Raw genomic sequence first — 14213 nt, 5'->3', positions numbered from 1 at the left:
ACTCCACATTCAATGAGTAGATGGACAACATAAAATGGAATATTTTGTTCTGTAATACAAATTATAATTTCAAGTTTCCTTCATCCTATTTAAGATCTTCCCTGGCTCAAAGGCCATATGAAATTAATATATTTATTCTAATATAAATTTCTATGTAGACTCCACTTGGAGAGTTGTACTTGGTAATCATTTTGCCAATTAGTGTGGTAGGTACAGTGGACACAGCTGCATAGAAGGACATGATCCTAATAAGGAGAGTGGAACTCAGTCACTACCTACAGGAAAGACTATAAGTTAGTCTACATTGTGAGGATGAGCAGTGAAGGCAGTGAGGTACAAAGTATTGATGTAGACAAAAGTGAAAAAACTGGGATCTCATATTTTCCTTTAATGTAAAATTATATAAATGTCCTTCATTATCAAACTAGTTTCTTCTTTTTTTATTTTTTATTTTTATTTTTTAATTTTTTTAATTATATTATGTTAGTCACCATACAGTACATCCCTGGTTTCTGATGTAAAGTTCGATGATTCATTAGTTGCGTATAACACCCAGTGCACCATGCAATATGTGCCCTCCTTACTACCCATCACCAGTCTATCCCATTCCCCCCGCCCCTCCTCTCTGAAGCCCTCAGTTTGTTTCTCAGAGTCCATAGTCCAAACTAGTTTCTTCTTAATAAATACTACGACTCATGACTATCCTTTTAGTAAAATAAGAGAAAATTACTTGGGGTGACATATGTTCTTTGAGTAGAAAGTACTCTTATGAAAATCACAGTAACCTATGACATAAATGGGAATCTCCAAATATTTTTGTTCAAGGCTGGAAAAATCTTCGAAAAAGTAGGAAATGGACAAAGAGGAAAACTGTCTGTATATCAGACAGAGCAGAAGCCTAATAAAGTGAGTTACTTAAATGCATGGAGAAGTTGAATTCAAACAAATGAAAATGCCAGGAAATAAATAAAAGGAACCTATTCTACTTTCACAGCCTGACAGAAGAATGACAGTTCCTGGCTCTGAAGCTTGAGCCGTACAATCAGGGGCACTTCTTCAGACCCAGAATGATTGGCCTTTACATCACTGGAAGCCCAATGATTCTTTTCAGAGCCCTCTTTATGTCTCTGTTCCTCAGGCTATAGATGAAGGGGTTCAGCATGGGGGTGACCACCGTGTACATCACCGAGGCCACTGCAATTGCGTGGGGGCTCTGGGGAGCAGCAGAGCTAAGGTACACTCCTAGGCTGGTACAATAAAATAAGGAGACAACTGAGAGGTGAGATGCACAGGTGGAAAATGCTTTATACTTGCCTTGAGCTGATGATATTCTATGTATGGAGGAAACAATCTTAGAGTAAGAGTAAAGGATCCCAGCAAAAGGACCCCCAACCAGCAGAGCAGTTGCAAAATAAATCACCAAGTTGTTAATAAAAGTGTCAGAACATGCAAGTTGGATGACCTGATTGAGTTCACAGAAAAAGTGGGGGATTTCCAAGTCTGTACAGAAGGCCAGCTGCAACACCAGTAAGTTTTCTAACAAGGAATGCAAGAAACTCAGGATCCAGGACACCAGAACCAGCAGTCCACAGAGCCAGGGGTTCATGATGACCGTGTAGTGCAGGGGGTGACAGATGGCCACAAAGCGGTCATAGGCCATCACAGTCAGTAGAAAGATTTCTAATCCTGCAAAAAGCATGAAAAAATACATTTGTGTGATGCAGCCTGAATAAGTGATCACTTTGCTCTGAGTCTGGGTGTTCACCAGCATCTTGGGGACGGTGGTGGAGGTGAAACAGATATCTGCAAAGGACAGGTTGGCCAGGAAGAAGTACATGGGGGTGTGGAGGTCGGAGTCAGAGCTGACGGCCAGGATGAGAAGCAGGTTTCCAAACACAGTGATCAGGTACACGGAGAGGAAAAGCCCAAATATGAGGGACTGCAGTTCTGGCTCTTGTGAAAAGCCTAGAAGAAGAATCTCTGACATTTGTGTATCATTGCATGATTTCATTTGGTGGAGATGACTACCAGGAAGGCAAAAAAAGAAAAAAAAAACCAAAATGATAATTTTCAAACCTATGGTCTTCATTTATTTATTTATTACCCTTTATTATTTTTAATTTTTAAGTTTTTATTTAAATTCCAATTAGCTAACATACAGTGCAATATGAGTTTCATGTACAGAATTTAGTGATTCAACACTTCCATACATCACTCTGTGCTCATCACAAGTACCCTCCTTCATCCCCACAATCTATTTCATCCAATCCCCCCACCCACCTCCCATCTGATAACCAGTAGTTTGTTCTCTAGAATTAAGACTCTGTGTCTTGGTTTCCTCTCTCTCTCTCTTTTCCCCTATGATCATTTGTTTTGTTTCTTAAATTCCACATATCACTGAAATCATATGGTAATCATCTGTCTCTGACTGATTTATTTTGTTTATCCTAATAAACTCTAGTTCCTTTCACATTGTTGCAACAATATTTTATTCTTTTTTATGGCTGAGTATTATTCCTTTGTATACATATACTACTTCTTTTTTATCCGTTCATCAGTCAGTGAACACTTGGATGGTTTCCACAGTCTGGCTATTATAGATAATGCTGGTAAATGTTATCTTTTTGAATTTGTATTTCTGTATTCTTTGGGTACTTTGTATTCTCTGGCAGTGATTATGGGATCATAGGGTAGTCCTATTTTTCACTTTCTGAGACTCCTCCATACTGTTTTCAACAGTGGCTATATCAGTTTGCATTCCATACAACAGGGCAAGGAGGTTCCCTTTATCCATATCTCAACAATAAAGGTTGTTCCTTGTGGATTTTTTTTAACCATTCTGACAGCTTGAGATGATACCTCATTGTAGTTTTGACTTGTAGCAAATGGGCATTGTTAACAGAGTGACATGCTAAAATTAATATTTTGAAATTAAGATATATATTTCTCTATATATTATTATTTCTATATATATTACTATATATATATATTTCTATATATATTAATTTTACAGATCTGATCCCATTTACGAAAAGTTACCTAACATCTTTGATTAGAAATTCCTGTCCATTCAGCCTTTTCCCTAAGAAGTGATATAGTATAATTTTAATGAGAAATGCTTTCCTGCATTTAAGGGATGTATGTTGAGTGCTGACATTTTCTAGGCAAAGAGCAAAGGGTGTTGAGATAGAAAACTTCATACATCTTGGGGTAAATACCTAGGTGTGCAAATGCTGGATCATATGGTAGTTCTGTTTTTAACTTTTTGAGGAACTCCATACTGTTTTCCCGAGTGGCTGCACCAGCTTGCATTTCCACCAACAATGCAAGAGGGTTCCCCTTTCTCCACTTCCTTGCCAACATCTGTTGATTCTTTTGTTAATTTTACCTATTCTCACCGTTTGAGGTGATACCTCATTGTAGTTTTCATGTGTATTCCCCTGCTGATGAGTGAAGCTGAGCATCTTTTCATGTGTCTGTTAGCCATCTGGATGTCTTCTTTGGAGAAGTGTCTATTCGTATCTCTGCACTTTTTTTTTTTTACCTGGATTATTTGTTTTTTGGGTGTTGAGGTTGATAATTTCTGTATATATTTTGGATACTAACCCTTTATTATATGTCATTTTCAAATATCTTCTCCCATTCTGTAGGTTGCACCACTAGGTATCTACCCAAGTGTACAAAATTACTAATTCAAAGGAGCACATGCACCCTAATGTTTATAGCAGCATTAATATATATATATTACTCAAACATTAAAAGGAATGAATGACATCGTCCCATTTGCAATGACCAGGATGGAGCTAGCGCATAGTCTGCTAAGTGAAATAAGTCAGCGAGAGAAAGACAAATACCATATGATTTCACTCATGTTTTGTTTCTTAAACTCCATAACTTAAGAAACAAAACAAATGAACACGGGGGGGGGGAGGAGAAAAGAGAGGCAAATCAGGAAAGAGACTGCTAGCTATAGAGAACAAACTGAGGGTTGTTGGAGGCAGGTGGATGGGGGGAGAAATAGATGATGGGGATGGAGGAGGGCACTTGTGGTGATGAGCACCAGGTGATGTATGGAAGTGCGGAATCACTACATTCTGCACCTGACACTACTATCACACTGTATGTTAACTAATGGGAATTAAATAAAAACTTGGAAAAACAAATAAGAAAATTCCATACAATCCAATTATGGAGAAAGAATACACATACACATATATATTTACATGTATTTATACATATAAATATATATAAATCATATACATGTCAGAGAGTTACAGGTGCTATAAAGGGGAGAAAAAGTCAGCATAAAAAGCACTGAATGGGGACAGTGCTAAATTTTAATAGGAGTTCAGGAACACCTGCAAAGAAGGTGACATTTTAACAGAGGTTCCAGAAAGACTGAGCAGAAAGCAGGAGGATATCTGGGGGAGATGTTTGCCCAGGAGGGAAAAGAGAGCAAAGGCCCCACAGAAGACACTTACTGCAGATCTGCAGATCTCAACATGCAGTCAGTGTGCTGAGGGAATGAGCAAGGGGAGAGAGATGACAGGTGGTGGCAGAGAATGTTGAGGACCGAGGTGGCTTTCCTGCTACTGTTGGGACTTCAAGACACAGGGAGTCCTTCCTTCACATGCTGTTCTTTGCTTCTTATTAATTGTGTTCCAAGGTATTCTGTAAATAGGGATAGATCCCTTCCTTATTTCCATCTGTTGGTGAACACTCTGGCATTTAAGGGTCCCATATTGGAGTATATGAACTCGGGTACCATTGCCCTGAGGACTGCTCATGCCCCACAACACACACACACACACACACACATCGTTGGCTCACACATGAACACAGTACAGTATGGCCTCCTGCTGCTATGTTACTCTCATGCTTTTCCTGCCTTTAGCCACAATACTGTTGAAGGAAGTGGTAGAAGGCAAGCTGTCAACACGAGATTACCTTTACCCTGAAGACTGTGTGAACAGTACTTAAAATCTAGTTAGTAAAGCCTCTACTGGACGTAAAAACACTGGGCTCCATTTTAATCAGATCACATTGTGTCCTGCATTTAAATAAACTTTAAAAAATGATTCAAAAAACACAAAGAGGAAAGAAATGGACGCAAGAGGTAAAGGAGATCTAATAAGCTCAGGAGGTCCCTGAGAGACTGATAAGCAGAAAGCCTCCCTGGTTCTGGCAGCATTCCAGCCCCAGTCCACATCCCCTTGCTGCCCAGGATGATTAACAATGCAGAAAAATAATAATATATCTAAATATGAATGGAGTGGTATTTTTAAGATAGCAAAACATTTTACTAATTGAATATCTCTCTAGGAGAAAAAAGTGCGAAGGGAATAAACTGCAATTTACAAGAGAAAATACACAATATAGGACAATAGAAGGGGATTTTTAAAGATAAAATAATAAAAGACTTTCCCTAAAGATTTAAATGCAAAACTCTTGAAATCGGACAACTGGGTATTGAATGTCAGATCTACCACATATAAAATGCTTAAGCTTGGGAGAGACAACCAATCTGTTCCAAACGTGAACATCCTCACTCAAATACTGGAGATAGCAGCACCCTTCCTCCTAGGGTGGCAGACAGCCTACCTCAGTATATGTAAAAAGCTTACAGTACAGTTCCTTCCTGTGAGCAAATACGTGATTATCACTGGTGAAGAGATTTGCCTGAGTTTCATCTACCTCACAAAGTCGCCATGGTTTCCACGCCTCTTGGTAATGAAGTATTACAAAGTAAAGCAATTAGCATATCCCTTTTTGCATGCGAAATGTATGTCTCAGGAACTGCTGTTGCAAGGGAACAGTTACCTGCATGGGTCTGGGGCTTTCTATAAATACAGAATACGCTCAAAAACATCACATCTTTAAAAGTTCACCGCACATGCCTCTAAGCCCAATACTCTGTTTTCCTGCTCCCTTAGCACAAACTCCTTGAATATGTTCTAATGTCACTGGAACCACTTTAGGTCCTCCCTTTCCCTCCCCCTCCGCATCCAACTGCACTTCCACTCACACCACGTGTCATCAACAATGATGCCTGTATTGCTGAGTCCGAAGGACACTTCTCTTTTGAACACATTATATAAGTAGTTATAAATGAGTCTATCTCGTCTCAGGTGACCTCAGGACATGTTCTCAGGTTCCATTCTCTCTGACCCTTTCCTGAAATACCTGCTGAGCTCTCAGACTCACCTGGAGGGGTCTATAAGATGAAAGTCTCCGTGTGGAGGTGCCATTTCCTCCCTTGGTGGTTGATGATGGAGACCGAACCTCTGTTCCCAGACAGGGCAGCAGGAAGCAGTGAAGCATGGGTCCCCCAGCCAGACTTAGGAACCCAAAAGCAACAACCATGTCCCGGCCAGTCCAAGGATCCATGTGCTGACGTTCTACAGCAGAGGAGATATTTACAGCTCCCCGTGTCTGCTCATTAAGCGCTGTTTCCATTGTTACTCCCTCCTCAGAGCACTTCATTCCCTGTGGGCCACTGGTCTGGACAGAAAGGAAACTTTTCCTGCTGAGACTCTGTTCCTGGGAGACCAGAGTAGAACTCAGGTGAATCTAGTTTTGTGTTTCTCATTGTCATGAACTTGCCTACCTTCCAGAGGTCTAACCTCCTTGCACTGTCCCTTAACCTTGAGATGATATTGAATTTATTTAGTTGAGGGTTTACTTTACCATTTATAGCTTTGGGGTGATGTTAATAAATAAGCCAAGTGATCCTCTTCATGTGTGGTTTGGAAAGAAAAGTCTCAGTAGTGAACTTGCAGTCTGAAATAAATTCTGTTTTTGATTCTTCAAGGTGAGGGCCCCTGAGTTGATATCAAATATACCTCTGAAAAAGACTTTTAGTAGCAGAATAACGTCCCCAAAAGATTTCCACATCATAATCAATAGAATCTGTGATTATGTGTTGTGTCATGACAACAGAGAATTAAAATTGCAAATGGTATTAACACTTGCTAGTCAGCGGACCCTAAGAAAAAGTTATTCTGATAATCAGGTGGGCTCAATAGGTCACAAGCATTCTCCAAATGTGGAAGAGGGAGGCAGAAGACCTGGAGTCAGAGAGAGATCTCCAGATGCTATGTTGCTGGCTTTGAAGATAAAGGGAGGGCACATGAGTCAGGGAGTACAGGTGGATCTAAAGCTGGAATAGGCAAGAAAACCTATTCTCCCCAGACCTCCAGGATGAACTCCTCTCTGCAGATAGAGTGATTTTACCCCATGGAGACCTATTTCAGACTTCTGACTTCGAGAAATATCAGAAAATAAATTGATTTGTTTTAAGGAAGCAGCATGGTCATTTGTTACAATCACAACAAAAATCTAATCTTAACATTTATCCAATAACACTTTGTTGAAGGGAAATGAATTCAGCCTTGGATCTCTTTCCTTTATATTATCTTGGATAAGGATTTTTGGTATTGAAATCCCACTTTAAGTAGAACAAGGAATCTGAAGTCACTTTGGAGTTGTTCAACCCAAATAGCTGGTACAGAAAAATCTCCCATGCCATGAACCGTGCTGACTCGCCGACACTAAGGCAGAGAAATTGAATCATTAATGCCACCTGTTCTATTTTAAATATTTGGGTCCAAATTTCTTCATAATTTTACATGCATATTTATCCAAATGTTCATTCTTTTCACTCATATATTTTCTCACTTTCTCTCAGGTTTCCTTGTGATAAAAAGATCATGTAATAATGAGTCTGTGTGTGTGCATATGAGTGTCCATATTTACATGAATGAAAAATTTGTATAAACACCCACACACATATATCATAAACCTCCCCACTGAACAATTTCTTAGGAATCTACAAAATATGACCCCACATTTGTTTATTCTTACAGTATCCCTCTGAAATTAGTTTTATTATCCCATTTATCTTCAGAAATAAGAAAACTGAGGCTCAGAAGCATTAAATTTTCATAAGTTATAGAATCAAGTAGTTAAAGCTTATTGTGCACTTTCTGGAATTACATACAAACAGAATCATTCAGAATATTCTCCTAAATTTTGTCCAACTCCTTTAATGCAACAAACTGTATACATTATTTAAAAAAATATTATTTTATTAAAGTATAGTTGATGCACAGTGTTACACTAGTTTCCAGTGTACAACATAGTGCTTCAGCCAACAACTCTTTATGTTATGCTGTGCTCACCACAAGTGTCAAACTGTATCCTTTAAATAGGTACAGTTTATTATATATATAATCATACTTCAGTGATATAACTAAAAGGTAAAAGTCTAGTGGAGCATGGCTTAGGTAGGATATAGAACACTGGTATAGCTGATCCACATTGAAGAGTGATGGCAGATATATCTTCAACTATAAAGAAAGCAAAGTGTGTATATGGATATTGTATCAATGAAATTAAATTAAGGCAATTCACATTTGGTACATCTGCTCTTAATCACTATCAGGTACTAATTTTATATTCAAAGTACTATTTCCCAAAGAACAAAGCCAATGTGAGTAAAAGAAAGGAAATAATAAAAATCAGAGCAGAAATACATGACACAGAGACAAAAAATGGAAAAATTCAATGAAACCAAGAGCTGGTTTTTTGAAAAGACAAACAAAATTGACAAACCCTTACCCACACTCTTTTAAAAAAGAGAGAGAAAGGAGACAAAGAAATAAAATAAAAAAAGAGAGGAGAAGGAACAAAGGATACCTTAGAAATGCAATTATAAGACAATATTATGCTAATTGAAATAAATCAATCAGAGAAAGACAATTATCGTGTGGTTTCACTCATATGTAGAATATAAAAAATAGTGCAGAGGGTCATAGGGGATGGGAGGGAACACTAAATGGGAAGAAATCAGAGAGGGAGACAAATCGTGAGAGACTTTTGACTCCGGGAAACAAACTGAAGGTTGTGGGTAGGGAGGAGGGTGGGGGGATGGGGTAACTGGGTAATGGGCAGGCAGTAAGGAGGACACTTGATGTGATTAGTACTGAGTGTTATACACAACTAATGAATCATTGAACATTATATCAAAAACTAATGATGTACTCAGTATATGTTGGCTAATTGAATTTAAATTTTAAAAATTATGTTATGAAAAAGAATATGTCTACAAAGTGGATAACCTAGAACAAATGGATAATGTCATAGAACACAGTTTTCCAAAATGGAACCAGGAAAAGATAGAAAATCTAAACAGACCAACCGTAGGTAACAAAATTTAATTGATAATCGAAAAACCACCTAAAAGTTCAGTCTACCGTACTATTAAAGAAGAGTTAATACTTATTCTCCTCAAACTATTCCAAAACACAGAAGAGGAAGGAAAGCTTTCAAATACATTGTATGAGACCAGCATTACCCTGATACTAGAACCAAACTAAGACACCACAAAAAAAAAAAAAAAAAAAAAAAAAAAGAAAACTATAGTTCGACATCCCTGATGAAGGTAGATGCAAAAATCCTCAAGAAAATACTAGCAAATCACATGTTACAATATATTGAAAAGATGATTCACCCTGATCAGGTGGGGATTTATTTCAGGGATATAAGCATGTTTCAATATTTGTAAATCAATCAATGTCATACACCACATCAAGAAAATGAAGGCTGAAAAGCATATGCTCATCTCAATAGAGGCAGAAAAAGCATTTAACAAGATTTAAAATTCACTCATGATAAAAACTCTTAACAAAGTAGGGATAGATGGAACATACCCCAACATAATAAAGGTCATATATGAAAAAACCCACAGATAACATCATGCTCAAACGTGAAAAACTGAGAGTTTTTCCCCTAATGTCAGGAACAAGGCTAAGATGCCCACTCTCAGCACTTTTATTCAACATAGTTCTGGAAGTCCTAGCCACAGCAATCAGACAAGAAAACGAAATAAGGGTCATCCATATTAGGAAAGTAAAAATTAAACTGTCACTATTTATTGATGACATGGTTTTAGGCATAGAAAATTCTAAAGACTCAACGAAGACATTACTAGAACTAATGAATGAATTCAGTAAAGTGCAAGGTACAAAATCAATACCCAGAAATCAGTAACATTTCTACACACTAACAATAAAGTATCAGAAAGAAAAAAAATGCCATTACAATGATCCCAAATAGAATAAAATACTTAGGAATAAATTTAACCAAAGAGATGAATGATCTGTACTCCAAAATCTGTAATACTGATGAAATAAATTGAAAATGACATGAACAAATGTGACATGAACAAATGGAAATGTATACCATGATGATGGATTGGAAGAATTAATATTGTGAAATGTCCATAATACCCATTGCAATCCACAGATTTAATGCAATCTCTGTGAAAATACCAATAGCAGTTTTCACAAAATTAGAACAAATAATACTAACACATGTATGGAACCACAGAAGACCCTGAATAACAAAAACAATCTTGAGAAAGGAGAACAGAGCTGGAGTTATCACAATATATGATTTCAAGATATATTAGAAAGCTGTAGTAATCAAAATAGTATGGTACTGGCACAAAAATAGACACATAGGGGGCACTTGGGTGGCTCAGTTAGTTAAGCATCTGTCTTTGGCCCAGACCGTGATCCCAGGGTCCTGGGATTGAGCCCCACATCAGGGCCCCTGCTTCTCCCTCTCCTGCTGCCCCCCTTTCATGCTTGTTCTCTCTCTCTCTCTCTCTCTCTCTCTACTGCTCTTCCTCAAATAAATAAATAAAATATTTAAAAAACAGACACATAGATTAGTGGAACAGACTAGAGACTCCAGAAATAAACCCATGATTATATGGTCAATTAATCTATGACAACAGAGGCAAGAATATGGGGAAAAGACAATATTTTCAATAAAAGGTGCTGGGAAAACTGGACAGCTACATGTAAAAGTATGAAACTGGAACATTCTGTCATCACACACACAGAAATAAACTCAACATGGATTGAAGACCTAACTGTGAGATGTAGTGAAGAGAAGGGTCATATGCACCCCAATGTTCATAGCAGCATTGTCCACAATAGCTAAATCGTGGAAGGAGCCGAGATGCCCTTCAACAGATGACTGGATTAAGAAGATGTGGTCCATATATACAATGGAATATTACTCAGCTATCAGAAAGAACGATTTCTCAACATTTGCTGCAACATGGACGGCACTGGAGGAGATAATGCTAAGTGAAATAAGTCAAACAGAGAAAGACAATTATCATATGGTTTATCTCATCTATGGAATGTAAGAACTAGGAAGAACGGTAGGAGAAGAAAGGGATAAAGAAAGGGGGGGTAATCAGAAGGGGGAATGAAGCATGAGAGACTATGGACACTGAGAAACAAACTGAGGGCTTCAGAGGGGAGGGGGTGGGGGAATGAGATGGGCTGGTGATGGGTAGTAAGGAGGGCACGTATTGCATGGTGCACTGGGTGTTACACGTAATGAATGAATCATGGAACTTTACATCAAAAACCAGGGTTGTACTGTATGATGACTAACATAATATAATAAAAAATACTATTATAATTAAAAAATGGATTGAAGACCTAAATGTGAGACCTGAAACCCTAAAAATCCTAGAAGAGAGCACAGCAGTAACTTCTCTGACATCAGCCATAGCAACATTTTTCTAGGTAAGTCTCCTAAGGTTAGAGACAAAAAAGCAAAAATTAACTATTGGGACAACACCAAAATTAGTACTTTTACACAACAAAGGAAACAGTCAATAAAACAAAACTACAACCTATTGAATGGGAGAAGATATTTGCAAATGATAAATATCTGATAGGGAGTTAATATCTAACCCTTAAAAATACGTAAACTCCTACAACCTACCTCCAAAAAAGCCAATCAATTGAATCAAAAAATGGGCAGAGGATCCGAACAGACATTTCTCTAAAGAAGACCTACAAATGGCCAACAGGCAAATGAAAAGCTGCTCAACATCACTCATCAGTAGGGAAATGTAAATCAAAACCCCAATGAGAAATCACGTCACACCTGTCAGAGTGGCTAAAATACAGAACACAAGAAACAACAAGTGTTGGTGAGGATGTGGAGAAAAAGGAACCCTTGAGCACTATTGGTGGGAATGCAAGCTGGTACAGTCACTGTGGAGATGATTATGAAGGCTCCTGAAAAACTTAAAATAGAACCACCATATGATCCAATAATTCCACTACTGTTTACAAAGTAACAAAACACTAATTTGAAAATATATACACACGCTTATGTTCATTGGAGTATTATTTACAATACCCAAGATATGGAAACAACCAAGTGTCTATATCAATACATGAATGCACAAAGAAAATGTGACACACACACACACACACACACACACACACACACACACATACATACATTTTGAGGATTTTTCAGCCATCAAAAAGGATGAGTTCAGGGCATTTGAGGCAACATGAATGGACATAGAGGATATATTATGCTAAGTGAAGTAAGTCACCCTGAGAAAGACAAATACCATACAATTCCACTCCTAAGTGAAATCTAAAAGAATGAACAAAAAGCAGAACCATACCTATAAATATACAGAACATGATGATGGTTTCTAGAGAGGAGGAGTGTGCGGGGATGTGCTGAGTGAAGGGGGAGGGTATAGGCTTCCAGTTAAGTTCCATAGAGCTACTCTATGACCCAGCAATTGCAGTACTGGGTATTTACCCCAAAGATAGAGATGTAGTGAAAAGAAGGGCCATATGCACCCCAATGTTCATAGCAGAAATGTCCACAATAGCTAAATCGTGGAAGGAACCGAGATGCCCTTCAACAGATGACTGGATTAAGAAGTTGTGGTCCATATATGCAATGGAATATTACTCAGCTATCAGAAAGAACGAGTTCTCAACATTTGCTGCAACATGGACGGCACTGGAGGAGATAATGCTAAGTGAAATAAGTCAAGCAGAGAAAGACAATTATCATATGGTTTCTCTCATCTATGGAACATAAGAACTAGGATGATCAGTAGGGGAAGAAAGGGATAAAGAAAGGGGGGTAATCAGAAGGGGGAATGAAACATGAGAGACTATGGACTCTGAGAAACAAACTGAGGGCTTCAGAGGGGAGGGGGTGGGGGAATGGGATGGACTGGTGATGGGTAGTAAGGAGGGCATGTATTGCATGGTGCACAGGGTGTTACACACAACGAATGAAGTGTTTTATACTATTATTCACCTAGGTGTTTAGACAGCCTACCACAGCCACTGGCAAACACTGATTAGGAAACACGTATCTCCTAATGGAGTCTACATGGAAAGACAAATTTGAATAAATAGACTGAACTGATATAGTCTTAGTGTCACAGATGACCACAAATATGTGGATGCATTTTCTTTGGGCAAATACCCAGTAGTGCAATTCCTGGATCGTAGGGTATTTCTATTTTGACCAACCTCCCTACTGTGTTCCAACTGGCTGCACCAGTTTGCATTCCCATCAACAACATAAGAGCGTTCCCCTTTCTCCACATCCCTGCCAACATCTGTTGTTTCTTGTGTTGTTGATTTTAGCCATTCTGACAGGTATGAGGTGATATCTCATTGTGATTTAGATCTGTATTTCCCTGATAATGAGTGATGTTGAGCATCTTTTCATGTGTCTGTAAGCCACCTGTATGTCTTCTTTGAAAAATGTCTGTACATGTCTTCCAGATGTTTTTATTGGAATTATTATTTTTTTGGCATTAACTTGTACAAGTTCTCAATGTATTTTGAATATTAACCTGTTATTGGATATATCATTTGAAAATATCTTCTCCCATTAGATAAGTTGCCTTTTGTTTTGTTGACTGTTTCTTTTGCTGTGCAGATGTTTTTGTTTTTTTGTTTTTGTAATTCAAGATGTTTTATTCAAGGGAAGCTAAGGGTGTACTGTATGGTGACTAACATAATATAATAAAAATATTATTAAAAAATTTAAAAATGTGCTTCCAGATGTTTTATTTTGATGTAGCCATTTATGACATGGATGGATCTAAATGGATAATGGTGGGGCGCCTGGGTGGCACAGCGGTTAAGCGTCTGCCTTCGGCTCAGGGTGTGATCCCAGCGTTCTGGGATCGAGCCCCACATCAGGTTCCTCCGCTGGGAGCCTGCTTCTTCCTCTCCCACTCCCCCTGCTTGTGTTCCCTCTCTTGCTGGCTGTCTCTCTCTCTGTCAAATAAATAAATAAAATCTTAAAATAAATAAATAAATAAATAAATAAATAAATAAATAAAT

The 14213-nt window shown here is 38.1% G+C and overlaps 1 protein-coding gene across 1 annotated transcript; it reads right to left on the bottom strand.

Annotated features, from left to right (window-relative positions):
• Positions 1–1078: 1078 nt before the first annotated feature.
• LOC103682413 (olfactory receptor 7A5-like) lies at positions 1079–2038 on the bottom strand. Its single transcript, XM_008712019.1, has one exon. The coding sequence runs from the start codon at positions 2009–2011 to the stop codon at positions 1079–1081; it is 933 nt and encodes a 310-aa protein (XP_008710241.1). The 5' UTR covers positions 2012–2038.
• Positions 2039–14213: the final 12175 nt, after the last annotated feature.

This window comes from Ursus maritimus, unplaced genomic scaffold (genome assembly GCF_017311325.1).
Source record: "Ursus maritimus isolate PB19 unplaced genomic scaffold, ASM1731132v1 scaffold_37, whole genome shotgun sequence".
Lineage (NCBI taxonomy): Eukaryota > Metazoa > Chordata > Mammalia > Carnivora > Ursidae > Ursus > Ursus maritimus.
This window is presented reverse-complemented; position numbering and strand designations above follow the sequence as displayed.